Genomic DNA, 15,957 nt, shown 5'->3' on the forward strand with positions numbered 1-15,957 from the left:
TATTTGAATCTCTTATCCTAAATGTACTGTGCAGCCAGTCTGTTATCTCATGCCTTCTTCCTGCAGCTTGCAAACTTGATCCTTCGGTAGGCTCTTTGAGATTGTTTTGCTTCTCACCTCAGGGTTCTTCACAGTGAACAAGAATCATTGTTCTACTGACTCCAACCTCTTTAGGTGGCAAGGTGGTGGTAGACACTGTTTCAACATAGAAAAAAATGTAGATCATTTTATTGGTGGACTAAGCATAACAACATATCCTTGAATAAGGTCAAGACTGGCTGGGATTTTTCTTTCCTGTAAATGTTCTAAGGAAATGCCCTTGTTATTCAAGGACCTGCTCTATTTTCACTTTCTCCTTCAGATCCCAGCTTTTGCTTCTCTCCATTATACCTTGTAACAGCTCCACCTTTTAAACTTTGTCCCCTCTGTGACCAAAACCCCATTTCTTTGTATGATATTGCGATAAAATAAGAAATTTATATTTGGTCTTCACCCCTGGTTTCTGGCACATAGTCCTAAAACCTTTGTGGTTTTATAACGATAAGAGAAAAGCATTAGGAGCATTTTCACTATCAGATTTGATTTTGTCCCCATTTTCTTAAATAGCTCCAGAGCAATCAAGATGAAACGAGCATCTTTTGTTATTCATAATAAGCCCCTTTCAGCCGTGGGTAAATTTATGTTAATTAAGTGACTTTGAGAAAGCCCCTAAAGGAGGAACTCTGGTTACCAGGGGAACCAACCACTTTCTTAGAGGATTGGAACTTTCAGGTCAACCACCCTCCCCACCTCCAGGGAAGAGTGGAGCTGGAGATTGAGTTCCACCACCAATTGTTAAAGCCTCTATTTTTAAAACTCTAACCGGAAGGACCTGGGATTTGGAGAGCTTATGGGTTCCTGGAAGGCTGGCCTACCCAGAGAGAGCAGGAAAGCTCTGTAGCCCTTCCCCCATATCTCACCCTGTGCATCTCTTTCACTGGCTGTTCCTGGTTGCAGCCTCATAATAAACCAGTAATCTAGTAAGTAAATGTTTTCCTGGGTTCTGTGAGCCACTCTAGCAAATTATCAAACCTGAGGAGGGTATCACGGGAACTTCCAATGTATAGTCAGGAGGTCAGAAACACAGGTGACCAGATGGAGCGATGGACATCTGAAGTGTAGGGAGAGGACAGTTTTATGGACTTGCCCTGTAGGTTTCGCGCTAGTCCAGGGCTCTTAGAGTGAGAGCTGAGTTAAACTGTAGGATACCCAGTGGGTCTCGCTAAGAACTGAAAAATTGCTGCGGTAGAAAAACTACACATTTGGTATCAGAAGTACTAGAGTACAGAAAAAAAAATCATTTTTTTCTTTTACCTTATTTCCCGAGAAAACATTAAGTAGATTATGATTTTCAATAGGAAACATTTAAGAAAAATTGTTACAGGACAGGGTGAGGCGCACCCCAGAACCCCCAAACCTGCCCACACTAAATTGGTTCTGCCATCCACCACATCAAGACAAAACACACTCTAATGTGCAAGACCTTTAATGGAAAGGAACTTTAATACAATTAGTAAGCAACACTTGATCTTAGCCAAAAGGCCGAGAAGCAACACAATTAGTGTGCAACAAAGAGAAAGGAAAGAAATATAGCTTTCAAATCAAGCACCATAAGTTCCCCATCCCCTCGTGGGTAAATGTCCAGCCAAACAGGGTTGGCCCAAAGCAGGGCCACTGAGGCCCGAAAGGCTGACACTAGTCTAAGGCACATTCCGGCGGGGACCCATAGACAAGCTGCAGAAGGGGCCCAGCACATCTAAGACCAAAGAAGCAAAATCGAGATAAAAGCTGCCATTGTTAACCTCCCCACGGGTCTCTCACCCACATCTGTTTCTCCCAGTCCAGGACCGAGAAGCAAGGGCAGTTTCTTTACGTGTTTCTCTGCTCCATGTGCCTCCTCCAGGTCTCCTCACTCTCCATCCTTCCTCCTTCCTTCTCCACTCTCCTCTTCAGCTTCTTCTCTCCCTGCTCAGCTCCATCCTCCCTTGAGTGGGACAGGGAACCTGGAACCTCCCCTTTCCCTGGGGACCCCCCTGTTACATAATCAAATTGCCAACAACACAAAGACATGTTTCCAAAGTATTAAGTTCCTGATCTAAATTCAAGTAAAGCACCAATTTCTTCAATGAGTTCATATCTCTTCAACCTAAAATAATACTCAGAACAGAATAACTTTGCAGACTCCTTTGTCTGGTGTCCTTACCTCCTAGTTCTGGGGAGTCCCACTAAGAAAACCCTTCAGTCTGGCTCCCTACCTGGCATCCAAGAGAGAAGCTACCATATCGTCCTTTCCAAAGGCAGAACAACCTCAACAAGAACTGGGGGTGAGGGGTGAGGTCATCAGTGCTTGAGCAACATTGTCTAGCAGAATTTTCTGTGATGACAAAAATGACTCTGGGCTTGCAACAGGGTGGTCCCCAGGAAAGGGGGAGGTTCCCTGCCCCACCCAAGGGAGGGTGGAGCTGAGCAGAAAGAGGAGAAGCAGCAGAAGAGACTGAGGAAGGAAGCAGGATGGAGCCAGGAGACCTGGAGGAGGTGCGTGGAGCCTAGAGACACGTGAAGAAACTGCGCTTGTCTTTTGGTCGTGGACTGGGTGACACAGATGTGGGTGAGACCCGTGGGGAGGTGACCATGGCAGCTTTTATCTTGATGTTGATTTTGCTCTTTTCCTTCCGGGCTTGTCTGCTTGTTTCTGACCCTTTGCTGTGGGTCCCCACTGGAAGATGCTTTAGACTTGTGGCAGGCTTTGGGGCCTTGCTCTGGGCCAATCCCATATAAATGGACTTTTACCCACGAGGGGACAGGTAACTTTGGGTGCTTGATTTAGAAACTAGACTCTTTGCCTTACCTGTATTGTTTCCTAGTTTTATTAAAGTTCCTTCCCCTTAAAGTCTCCTATGTTTTCTGTTGATGCGGCGAATGGCAGAACCCATTTAGAATAGGCAGGTTTGCGGGGTTTGGGCTGCCCCTCTCCCTGTCCTATAACAGATTGATGAGTGTGGTAGCCGCTAGACACCTGTGGTTCCTAAGCACACATGCAGTGTAACTAATATGACTCAGCAACTTTTATTTGATTTTTATTAATTTAAATCTAAGTAGCCAGATGTGGCTAGTGGTTATAACCATGTTGTATAGAACAACTTTAGAGCTATTCCGCCCAGTTTTTAGGTTTAACCAAAGGGTCACAGCTTGTTCATAGTTCATTCAAAAGGCAATGGTACTTATTTGAAACCAATGATCTATCTCTGCCAGATCTAAACTATCAGTTTATCACTTCTACTCATTTCTGGAGTATTTAATAATTTACAGGCACAGGACAAGCGTTTGTCAAAATTAGTTTCTATCCATAAAGATCATATTCATATTTAATTGTAGATAAAATCACACATGTTGGGGGGCCTCCCTGATGACACAAGGGGTTAAGCACAGCACTATGAAGCAACCCGCAGCCTCTGCAGCACCAGTTCGATCCCCGGCCAGGCAGGGAGCACAGCAGACCTCTCCTGTGTCGCTCACTACTTCCCTAGGCAGTGTGTTTCAGTCAGTCTGCCTGTTCTGTTCCCCACTCTCTCTGGTGAATCCTCTCACGCCCGCCCCTCCTCCCTGCACCTCTGGCCTGTACCCCCAGTTCTTGTATGCATAAACAAATCTTTTTTAAAAAATCACACATGTTGGAGGTACAAGAAGGATATGTTCTTTCATAATTATATATAGTGTATCTTGTCTTATATTTTCTCGTTGGAAGAAAAACATATGGCAAACCCCTCTGCACTAGCAATTTTCCCACCTATCCTCTACCACCCTTCAGGTTTTAACCTAACCAAGAGAATGACCTGGAATCTGACAGCACCAGGGACTGTCAGGCTGTTTTCCAGTTTAGGTAAATTCTGGAGCCAGCTTCAAGGTTTGGTTCCTCTACTGAGCATATCAGAAGTGTGTGCAGGACCTCTGAGCTAAACCAGTGACCATAAACCCCCAGTCCTCATCCATTCCAGCTACCTAAAGCAGACGCTACCTTGGGTCAGAAGGTTAGTTCTTCAACTGCTTTTCCTAACAGGAGTGGAGGCAGGGATCCTCCAAACTGAGGAAAGGCCTGGGGTTGTCACATCTTCCCTGGGAACTCAGTGTGGAAATCTCCAAGGCAGAGGAATTGCATCTTGGCATGTGTCACACGGGTTTAGTGTTGCAAGAGAAAATACAGGATGCCCAGTGATGCATTGAATGTTGCAGGAGACATACTAATTCTTTAAAAGTATTTTTGTTTACCTGAAATTCAATCTTAATTAGATATCCTGCTTTTTATTTGCGAAGCCTGGCTGTCTACTTGGGGTCCAAACCCCCACCCCAGGTCCTTGGTAGGAGCATTCAGCCAGTGGGGTGGTCTCCTCAAACATCTTAAGCATCTGATTAGAAGCAACACCAAGGGGAGAACTCCAGCGGGCAGGGAGTTACGACAGAGAAGCCAGCCCAACGGCTGTGTGTCTGGACTCAGGGTACTCCTGCCCTTTTCATTACGCGAGAGACAGCAGGGCTGAGGGAACTCTGGCGAGGGAGTCGGCAGTTTTCAGGACTGCTCCCTCAGGGTCCCACAATTGCGGGACCACGATCGCTGAGCTGTTCTGTGAGATCCCGGTGGCAAATGGACACTTGTCAGCAGCTGCTGCCAGGCTCACCCCCACCACCCCCGCCGGCGCCCCGCACCCTTGGGGGCGTCCCCGCGCCCCGCCCCACCTCTCCGCTGGGCGGCCGCGCTAGCCACGCCCCACTTTGTTATCCGACCCTTTTCTGGGTCAGCTGGTTCTGGCGTCAGGCGGAGGGATGGGCTGGCTCAGCTCGACCCGGCAGGGCTTGTTTACTATGGCTGATGATCTGGAGCAGCAGTGAGTTAATCCCGTCTCTTTCTCTCCTCTCCCTCTCACTGGGCCCTGGTCCTGTCTGTGGCTGAGAAAGTTTTAGACACATTGCTGCTTTTCCCTTTCCAGGTCGGCTTCAGGAAGGGTCGAGGGTTGCGTTTGCTTGCTTTGCTTTTGCTCAGACGAGACGGCGGCGCAGCCTGGGGCGCGATAGGCTTGCCGGCAGCCCCGTGGTTCTGATTTTCCACTTCGGTCTTGGCGAACGCTCCTCGTTTTCCTGTAGTCACTGCACTCGGGTTAGATGTAATGGTAATGACGGCGATCCCCCCCAAACAAGCTTGGGGGGCGCGGGCGCGGGGGTGGAGACCAGATCTGCTGGTCTAGGTTTGCTCCAGGACGGCATTCGGCCTGGGAAAAGCCTCCCTTAGTCAGGCCGGGAGAGAAATGGGGGGGAAACAAGGGCTCCGCAGCGCTGGGGGTGGTCTGAAGTAGTGGGCTTGAGAGTTTCTTCAGCTCTAGCCCACTGAGAAACTAAGCCGCTTGCGATCCTAGTTGACAACGTTCTTAATCTTCATGGCTGTATCCTCAATGCTGCGGTCACAGAACTTTCGGAATTTGTTACCACCGGTCTCCAGGGCTTCAGATTTGGGATGCCACCTGTAGGTGGTGTGACTGGCAGTTTGCATTCTGATAGAAGCAAGGAAAAGTTGCTGGGAGAAGAATGACTCAGCTCCCAGACAAGCTTTGGTTTCATCAGAACAGGGCCTTTCCAGGACCAGTGTGCCTCCTTCAGAGCTGCGAAGCCGGCAGCCTGCAGAACTAATTATCTTTATGACAAGAATAGCTTCCTGCACCTGAAAGAACTGCCCTGAAGAACGTTACTTTCTAAGATTATTTTTCAAGAGGAAATTTATAATAACTTGAATGACTTAGGGAAAAATAGAATATTGGAACTTGTACAGATTCAGGCAGTTCATTCCTTTTACAAATGAAGTAGTCAGTTCCCCTAGAAATTAGAGGACTGGGCCGAGAAGACAGAGGCCCAGGCTTCTGACCCTTTTTGCCCCATCAGGATAAAAGTGCTCTGCAGAAAACAGACCACCTTGGCCAGGCTAAGTTAATGGCTAAGTGGCTTCTCTGCTTCTTGCCTCAATTTCCTACCCCAGTTCTCACCTTCCCAATAGTACTGAACAGTGTGCCAGGCACTATTTCCAGTGTTTTGCCTGAACAGGTTTGGTAAAGAGAGGCAAAATAAATAAAGCTGTCTCTGAGGAATAACTTGCTGGGCAAGCCCATGGTGCTATTTCAGGGGCCCTTTCTCCTGAGTGTGCTTTGGGCAGGTACAAGGCAATGTGGGGTTCGGATGTCATGGTCCTGACATGCCACAGTCTCTACAACGTGGACAGAAAGATTGTCTCTTATAACTAACAAAATTCTGTGGTCTTGGTGCCCATACTTCAAGGCTCTAAGGAATTCCAGTTGAGTATTAAAAGGGTTCAGAGTCTCCATAGGCTTGAATTAAGCCTGACATCGCTCACCTGGCTAAAGTCATTGATGCACTGCTCTCAGCTGCAACCTCAGATGTACTTTCAAACCTCAGACAGGCATTGAGAGTTGCTAATTGCAACATACTTGGACTCTAGACAGCTTATAATTTCGCTAGGGAAAAGGGACATTTATTGGGAGTTGATCTTATACTAGGCATAATTTTATGTGTTTTGGATGCATTAGCTCATTAAATCTTGTTAACAGCCCTATGATATAGACACTGTTATTAAAAGGTAAGGAAGACAAGGAAGGCTAGGTAATGTGCCCATAGTTACATTGGTGCTAAGTGGCAGTGCCAGGATTAGAACTCTGACCTTCTGACTTTAGGTCACACCTTTCAGAAAAGGGAGACAAATATGGAAATGTGGTTATATACTATGTATTCTTATAGGACCTTGAAAAGCTGAGGTTGGAACATCTAGGAAGATGAAGAAATCTGGATTTGAGATCCAGGTTCCGAGTTGCAGTTCTTTTTCTAACTAGCTGTCTAACCTCATTGGGCATCAGTGTGCTCAGCTGTAAAATAAAGAGGCTGAACTAGATGATTTCTAAGGAACTATCCTAATCTAAATTCTGTGCTTTAAATGATGTATCAGGATAACCAGTGTGTGCCAAAGGGGTTGGGTCCCCTTGTTCACCCATAGAATGCTCCTGCTTGACTATGCCAGTGTTGACAGTCCCTTTCAGTAACCCTCTTCACCCAGGTAGACTTCAAGAAAAGAGAAATACTATATGGGGTGGGAAAGGAATGAGAAAAACTCATTCATAGATCTCTTACTAAGTCCTTTACTATCTGGATGCCTTAAGGCAGGTTATGTAACAGGCCACAGCAATTCAACTCATAAATGACAATACTATGACTCAGGTTTTGTTTTGCTTTATTCCAAAGCTGGTGCTTTCAAACTCTACTCTGCAAGGACTTCGTCTCCTGAATATGAAGGGGAAAGAAAGCAGGATAACTTATCTGTTTTACTGCCTGCCCCCAGAAAGGAGGACATACATGAGCTTTCTATTCACTTTATAATCTGGAAAGCAAGAGCAGAGGAGCCCATCTTCTGTTAGTGAATCACAGGAGGACTTGAACCCAGATCTCCCCACTCCTGCTCCCTGTCTGTCCTGTGTGGTTTGAGGCTGAATTCATTGATTCCCTGGTACTCCAGCTGGGTACTGGCACAGTGCTCTGTATTTCCAGGGACTGGGAAGAGAACGCACACAAACCCCAGAGTCCTGCCAGAAGGGCAGGTGGCAGAGGAATTTGTCTGTTTTACCCTAAAAGAACAGCCAGTCCTGGGGATGACAAAGGGTAGCTGAAACATTAGTTGAAAGTTAGCTTTTTCCCCTCCTCTTGTGTCCTTGAACATTATGATAACTAGCAGCAAAGGGGAGTGGGAAAGCTCCAAAAAGATAATAAATGTGAAAGAGCCTTGTGAACTGTAAATGCAGTACCCATGGTGGTGTTCTGAGCATCTGTTGAAACAAAGGGCATTTTGTTGTTAACAGCCATATTCCAGAAAAGAGTAACAGTGTCATGCAGAATGGCGGAGGACTCGCTGACTACGAGGGTCCCCTGAGCACCCTGCACTGATAAGGCTTTTGTAACTGTGTGCGAGACCGAGAGTGTCAGTGTGTCCCTTGTTGCCAATGATTGTCTCCTCTTTGTCCCAGGCCTCAAGGCTGGCTGAGTAGCTGGCTGCCAGCTTGGCGCCCTACTTCCATGTCTCATCTGAAGAATGTGGAGTCCAGGATCCTCCAGTGTAAGTGGAAGGGACAGCGTGTCCACCTCCCATAAAAGGCCCATGGAGGATGCAGGATCTTCCCAGAGTCGGGTACACTGAGCCCACCTATTCCTGATTAACAGTGCACGGGGTGGCAGCTAGAGACGTCAGTGATTTAGGAAAGAGATTTGCCCTGAGGGACACCATGTTCTGTGATAGTGAGTCCTCAGTGTCTTCCTCCTTGTGTACCATGTCAGTTCCTTCCAGATCCTATAACTTCACCACAGCCTCTGTGCTGAGAACTATCCACACATAACACACAAAAATACACACATTCTCTCTCCTTCCCTCCTTCCTTCTCCCCCTGTTCCCCTCCCTCTTTTCTTCCACACACGCAAGATTTGCCACCTTCCTACCCAAGGACCAGCAGTCCCAGATTCCTCATATTACTATTTCTTATGCTACCCGGTTAGGCCCCACCGTTACCTGGTTACCCCAGTACTGTGGGATCCCACAGATCGGCTCTCATGGACAGTTGTGTTGAGACAGGGCGTCCCCAAGCAGCAGTGGCCATGGGCTCCACCACCACCCTTGGGCCACGTCTCCCTGTGTTTTCCATATGATCTTCCCTCCCCTGTGCCCACTGCCCCAGCCATGGCTACCCTCTCTCTATGGGCCTGAGTCAGTGCAGCCGCAGAACAGCACAGCTTTCAAGCCTCTGTCCAGCGTCCAGGCAACTTTCCCCAGGCAGCATCTTCCTTCTTGTCCACCATGTCAGTTCCTTCCAGATCCCGAAACTTTGAGAGACTGCTTTCATGCCCAAAGAGCAAGCACTGCCCACCTCACTGTGTCTCTAAAACATTCCTGAGGGCCCAGAGGGGGCCAAGGATGAGTCTGTGGCTTTAATAGAGATATGGCAGGAAATCATGGGAATCCCCAGTATGAACATGGCTCAGTCCACACCCATCACCCCTACACCTGGCTTGACTTGAGGCAAAAACTACCTTCCCAGCAAGGAGAATTATGTCCATCTGTCAAGCCCCAAGCACATATAGGTACAAGAGCTGTGGACATGGGTGCTCTGGGGTCACTGCCAGCCTGAGGGAACCCAGCAAACAGCATCAAGGAATAAGATGGCCCTAATTACCTCCAGTCTAGATAGTCTACAGGTTGAATCCTTAGGTGGTATGGTCAGAGGGTTGTGAAAGGGAAGAGGTGAGGGAGGTCAGGAAGGGTTTGGGAATGAGAGTGAGCTGAAGAATCCAAGCCAAATGGTGACGCTGTCAGAAAGCAGTCTTAATTGATCTGCCACGGTATTCCCCTTTTTCCAGGTCTCCAGAACAAGTTTCTGGCCCGATATGTGTCCCTCCCAAACCAGAACAAGATCTGGACGGTGACCGTGAGCCCCGAGCTAAGGGACCGTACACCCCTGGTGATGGTGCATGGCTTCGGGGGTGGTGTGGGCCTCTGGATCCTCAACATGGATTCACTGAGCGCCCGCCGCACGCTGCACACCTTCGATCTGCTTGGCTTTGGGCGCAGCTCAAGGCCAACATTCCCGAGGGACCCAGAGGGGGCTGAGGATGAGTTTGTGACTTCAATAGAGACATGGCGGGAGACCATGGGCATCCCAAGTATGATCCTCCTGGGGCACAGTTTGGGAGGATTCCTGGCAACTTCTTACTCCATCAAGTACCCTGAAAGGTAAGAAGGTGCCACTGTCTTGATTTTGCCCTAATTCCTTGTCTTGCTGGGATCATTCCAGTTATTTATTTCTGATAGTTCTTTCTAAATGATTTAAAGGCTATGGTCCTCCATGCAAATACAATTTATATTATCTTTTTCCCTCCTTTAGAGTTAAGCACCTCATTCTGGTGGACCCGTGGGGCTTCCCCCTCCGACCCACTGACCCCAGTGAGATCCGTGCACCCCCAACCTGGGTCAAGGCTGTGGCCTCTGTATTAGGGCGTTCCAATCCACTGGCTGTTCTTCGAGTAGCTGGACCCTGGGGTGAGTAACCTGCAGATGAACAAATGATCTCTTAAGCCAAGGCTGTCCCATTCTAGAAGCACCCCTGCATCTGGACTCCCTCCAGCCCCGGATGTTCATGAGAAATGGGAAAGGACCTAGTGTTATTTAATCTGGACCAGACTTCCTTGTCTGCTTCAGAAGGTTCTTTGTTTCCTTCGTCTGCAGGGAGAAAGCTTTCCTATACAAGGGACAGCTGGAGCAGAACTACTATGCTGTGCCTTGGCTAGACCCCCAGAGAGAGAGAAGGGAGCCTTGAGTGATTCTTTCCCTGTTGAATTCTTATGCTGCATGTGTGAGTTTATGGCGACCTATTGGTGACTCAGTATGGCCACCACCGCTAGATCTCATCTGCAGCTCACCCAGCACCTGCCAGAGAAATGGCAGAACCAGAGCCTCCAACAGAACCCACTGTGGCAGGCAGCACCATCTGAGCCATGCCTTTTTCAGTCCTTATCTGTACCACATCCTCACCACTTAGTAGCTGTCAGGAAATTCTGTGGGTGCAGGGAGGGAAGGAGGCTGAGGGAAGCCAGCCAGAATAGCAGCAGGTCCCAGCTTTCTGACCTCACGCTACCAGTACCCTTTCTTTGTGTGTGTGTGTGGCGGGGAGCGGGGGGGGGGGTTCACTCTAATGAAGTGAAAAGCAGATCCCCTTTATGGAAAAGATTTGTGACTCCCTATCTTGTACTGGTGCTCACTAGCCAATTATTATATGTTAATTGCTAAATAAGTATTGTCTCTCCGGGTCTTAGAGAGAAACAAAATGTCTCTGGATAAAAGAGAAAAATGAGCATTTGAATAGAAGATAGAAGTTTGGGGAGAAAGGACGGATGGCCAGATACAGGAACTGAAGAGCAGAGGGCTGACCTTCCAGTTCCCAGCACTGTGGACTCAGCAGACTCCTTTTCCAGGGAGAAACCCTGCTCTAACCAACCTCCCTTTTTTCTGGACTTGGTGTCTGGCCAGGCCCGCATAGGCATTGTAGCCAATGTAGTCGGGGCTTTGGCTGGCAGCCATGGAGGAGGGGATCCTGGCTGTGCCTCCTCAGCCAGGTCTCGCCTGCCTCGCACCCCTTGCTTCTCACACACAGAGATGAGATCAGAAGAGGGAGAGAGACATAGAAGTTGACCTTTAGGCTCAACTTTTATGGTCTGTTTTGGGCACCCTACTGCTTGTGTGTGTGCCATAAAGGAAGGTGAAGAGAACAGATGGCATTGAAACTGCCCTGAGTCTGAGATGCCAGTGTCACGCTGCCCTCTGCACCCCTCGTATTCTATGACAGCTCAGAACATGAGAGGGCTCTTGGGAGGTTATCTTGTTTCATGCACTGCCATGACAAGATTAACAGGCCACAGGGAACTCAGCAAGAAAGAAAACATAGCTCACACCATGAGAGAAGAGTATCTCAACCATGAACTTTAGTGGGGCTTGTGATCCTTGTAGGAAAAAGATCTTGGGGCTTCATTGAGCTGAAACTCTGATTCTTCGGTGACATCAGACTGTCTAAATTCTTTAGGAAATTCTTTAGGAACCAACAAACCCTCATTTGTAGTCACCCCAGGAGATTCTCCTCAAATGTTAAATGTACAAGGCAAACAAACCCTTGTTGTGTAGAGAAATAGGAAATTTCTCCTAGCAGGAGATATAATGTTTTGTTAAAGTTGTTAAAACATATCCAGCCCCCCTTCCTCCATCCCACTGACTACTCTACTTTTTTCTGTCCCTCTCCCAGGGCCTGGCCTGGTGCAGCGATTCCGGCCAGACTTCAAGCGCAAGTTTGCAGACTTCTTTGAAGATGATACTATATCGGAATATATCTACCACTGCAATGCTCAGAATCCCAGGTGAGGGTGGCTCCCAGAGCCAGCACAGGGTGCATGGGTTGGGAGATAAAACCCCAGCTGCTAGAAAACTCCAGAACACCCCAGAATCATTCTGTGTTATACTACTTCTAGCACAAAGCTCTCTTCCCATTAGGGGAAGGTCGCCTTAGCAGGCTTGAGCATTTCCAAAGTGTTCCCCCAGGGATAGGCACAAAGGGCTAGAGATAATAGATTAATTGAACATGCTCAGTCTCTGGAGAAAGACCCTTCTTCTTCCCTAGAGATAGGCAGTTAGCCTAACAGGCCAGAGTCTGGAAAATGGTGTAAAAGATATAAACGTTATAAAAGATCTTTTTTTTTTTTATTAACTGAACAAGTGATAGTGCTTTCACAAAAGCAAGCAAGGGAAGAAGTTCATATCTGACTGTTCACACAGCAGATCCCACAAGCCTGCTGAATTGCAGTCTTGGCAGCTGACAGCTAGGCAGAGGCAGGGAGGTAATCTTCCTCTCAGGCAGTGCTCTGCGAGTGGCTGATACCAGGAGGCCTGAGGCTGCATTGGCAGCAACAGCACCGCCTCTGTGGAGGCCTCAACCAGAACTGCCGTGAGGCATCTCAGGGAGCCAAGGTCAATGGAAGCAGCAGAACTGCCTCATCTCATTCCAGGCCTATCCAGGTCACCCACTGTGAATCCAGAGCTGAGCAGAAGTGAGATCAGCAGTCCAGTCCTGACCGAGCGTTAGCCTCACCCCACATGGCTGCGGGGCAGCGTGGGAACTGCCTGCAACACGCCATATGTGCTCAGCTCATTGAAGGGCCCTGGGCAAACAGTAGTATAGAAACTCAGCTCAACAGTCACATCAGGGAGCCCCCTGTTTCCTCTCTACCACCCCTCTCTCAGCCCCACACTGGGCTCAGTGCCAGCTTCATGCCCATTGAGGCCTCGAGCCTTTTCCCCAGACTCAGACCTCATTCTGTGTAATGACTGGCCTCCCAGGCTGAGCCACAGAATACATAATCTTGCAACTCATTTGTGTCCCAGAGGAAGCCGAGATGACATCAGTGGGAACCAATTCCCTCCCACAACACCATCACTCAACCTTATTTCAGTTGAGGTAACATTGGTTTATAACATTATTTAGGCTTCAGGTATATAGCCTTAGGAAGCAACATCTGCGTTACATTAAGTTCTCCACCAAAATTCTGGTTTCCATCCACAATTGACCTCTTTCACCCAATTTACACACTTCCCTGCCCGCTTCCCTCTTCACTCAATTTTATACCCCCCTGAATGCTTCTGAGTGGACACTCTGACAGACTTGCAGTAACTCTTAACATTCCCTTGGAAAACTTGAAATTTGACCAAAGGAAAAATATGGGGAGGGCAGAGGGACTCACTTTGTACTTACTTTCGTTTTCACAATGACCTATAATAAATCGGGTATAATTCTCTCCATTTTGTAGATGAGAATATTCTGGTTACATGACTTGCTTAGAAAACACAGCCAGGATTTGAGTTCATGTCTTTCTGAATCCAGAATCCCTGGTTTTCCACCATGCTGCAATGTCTTTAGGAAAAATTGTTTCTAGTGGCCTGTGCACAGCTCAGGCTTCTGTCCCCTTACGGTTCAAAGAAGACTGGGGACATGATACCTGAGGAATCGTAGCCTGGCAGGCGGCAGTCTCCCCACCTTCCCCGCCTCGCACAAAATCTTCAGACTAGTCCAGAAAGCCCCATGACACGGCCTATTAGTTCCACCGAAGGATGCCCAGGGAGCAAAGCCGATTAGGTCGACAGCCACTGCTTCCTACAAAGCACAAATTGCTGCTCTTTCTGAGTTCTTGCAAGACTGTTGTTTCATTTCAGAGTTTTCTAAGGAAGCCCTTTTTAGCTTCTACTATGGTGTTCACTCTTCAGAGCCCCCCTCAGATGAGCTCCCCCTTCCCCCCATCCCCAGCAGGCTACGCCTCTCATTTGTCTTCTCATAGCACTGCACCACCCTTTCAAAATTCTGGGGAAATTTTAAGTTAAATAATTAATCATGTGTTTATTTAATGCCCACCTCCCTAAAACAAGATTAACTGTAAGCTCCAAGAGAGCAGGCATTGAATCTGTCTTGTTCATAAGTCCCCATGCTCAGCCCAGGGCATGACACATAGGAGAATAAATAATAACCCATTGACAATTCTCAAAGCCATGGGATTTTTTCCCAAGTGCATCCCTTCCTGTTTCTGTGATAGGAGATCTGTGATATTCAGGTCATCATGCCAATATTTAATAAGCCCAATGCTGGGACAGACACTGACATAAAGGGGATGCAGAGGGTGCCCAGGCCTCCGAGGAGACCAACAAGTTGACATTCTATGCTGCAGGGTTTATTCCATTAATCACCTCTCCCTGTGTTGCTTCTGCAGTGGAGAGACGGCATTCAAAGCCATGATGGAGTCCTTCGGTTGGGCCCGGCGCCCCATGTTGGAACGAATTCACTTGATTCGAAAAGATGTGCCCATCACCATGATCTACGGGGCCAACACCTGGATAGATACAAGCACGGGGCAAAAAGTGAAGATGCAGCGGCCAGATTCCTATGTCCGAGACATGGTATGTCGGCCAGCCAAGGCTCAGGGTTGAGGTGAAGCACTGTGCATGCTGCCAGAGAGTATGATTGACTCTCAGCTGTCATGGGCCTTGGGGTAGAGAGGGGTCAATAAGTGGGTCAATAAGTGGAGGGCAGAGGAATGGCCAGAGGCGGGGCAGTGGATTTGAAAGGGTTGGCTCTGTAATATCCTAATGAGGGGTTTCTTATTTCTGTGTAGCCCAGTTCAACTATAAGGCAGTCCCCAGGGTCATCATGCCACTTCTGCAGATCCCCTGTCATTCCCACCCTAAACCAGAGCCTCGAACAGTGGAGCAAAGAGTAGAGGCTTCCATGAAGCCTACCACACTCCTGCCTTCTCTTTATCTTTTATTCCCCCGTACACTCTTATTTGCTAGTGACTGTGTTGATTGATATGGGGGCCATCCATGGCTCCCCGTCTACTGGACCTGTGCATGAAATGAGTAGGTCAGTGGTGGGGCGAGCGTGGAAGGAAAGACACAGTGAATGGCCCCAGGAGAAGCAGAATGGGATATCTGAGGAAAGTGCCAAAATCCAGGGAGAAAGGTGCACCATTTTTTCTGATAGATACTCAGGGTGACAGGCGAGTAGGTCTAAGGGGAGAGGGAACATTTCCAGTACCAGGAATAAAGGGCAGCCCACCGGGCCGGTGGCTCTCTCCACAGGAGATCGAGGGTGCATCGCACCACGTCTATGCAGACCAGCCGCACATCTTCAATGCTGTGGTGGAAGAGATATGCGACTCGGTTGATTGAGCTGCTCTCTCCAGCGGAAGAGGAGAAAGCCAGAGAGTTGCTCTCGCCTTCCTGTCTGCTTACTCACCCCTCTGTCCTTTCCTCACCAACTAACATGTGCCAGCCAGGCAGCGTCTCGGGCCATCCCCAGGGCAGGACCACAGTGAAAAAGAATATTCCTGAGCCCATGCTAAGGGACAGAGGCAGAAGCCACAAGAAGCCTTGAGCTCCCCACCCTGGGGAAGAACATAAAGGGTTGCATAATGCCACCACATTCTCTCCATGCCAAGTGTCCCCAGATGGTGATTGTGAAGGGATTGCACTGAGCCACATTCCCTCCCTATGCCAGTGGGAGGGCCTTTTCCCTTGTACAGAGGAGAGACCCCCATCAGCCTTTCCCAGCTCTGGAAAGTGTGTGGGGGTAGGTTCCTTGCAAGAACATCTTCCTTCTCCATCACCCTCTAGCCCTCATCCCATCCCATCCCAGTTCTATCCAGTGAACTATAAAGAGCAAGCCTGGAGCTGCCTTGACCTGCAGAATCCCTTCCATGGCCTGAGAGGTTATATCCAAGGCCCTCATTGACTGTTGAGGAACA

The 15,957-nt window shown here is 48.4% G+C and overlaps 1 protein-coding gene across 1 annotated transcript; it reads left to right on the plus strand.

Annotated features, from left to right (window-relative positions):
- Window positions 1–4,857: 4,857 nt before the first annotated feature.
- ABHD4 (abhydrolase domain containing 4, N-acyl phospholipase B) lies at window positions 4,858–15,382 on the plus strand (the record flags this gene model as incomplete). The annotated part of the gene is made up of 7 exons (XM_084240734.1): window positions 4,858–4,919; window positions 8,106–8,194; window positions 9,487–9,859; window positions 10,011–10,165; window positions 11,919–12,030; window positions 14,425–14,611; window positions 15,293–15,382. The coding sequence occupies 7 exons, from the start codon at window positions 4,858–4,860 to the stop codon at window positions 15,380–15,382; spliced, it is 1,068 nt and encodes a 355-aa protein (XP_084096860.1).
- Between the last annotated feature and the right edge of the window lie 575 nt (window positions 15,383–15,957).

Source organism: Talpa europaea (assembly GCF_964194135.1).
Source record: "Talpa europaea genome assembly, chromosome: 8".
NCBI classification, from domain to species: domain Eukaryota; kingdom Metazoa; phylum Chordata; class Mammalia; order Eulipotyphla; family Talpidae; genus Talpa; species Talpa europaea.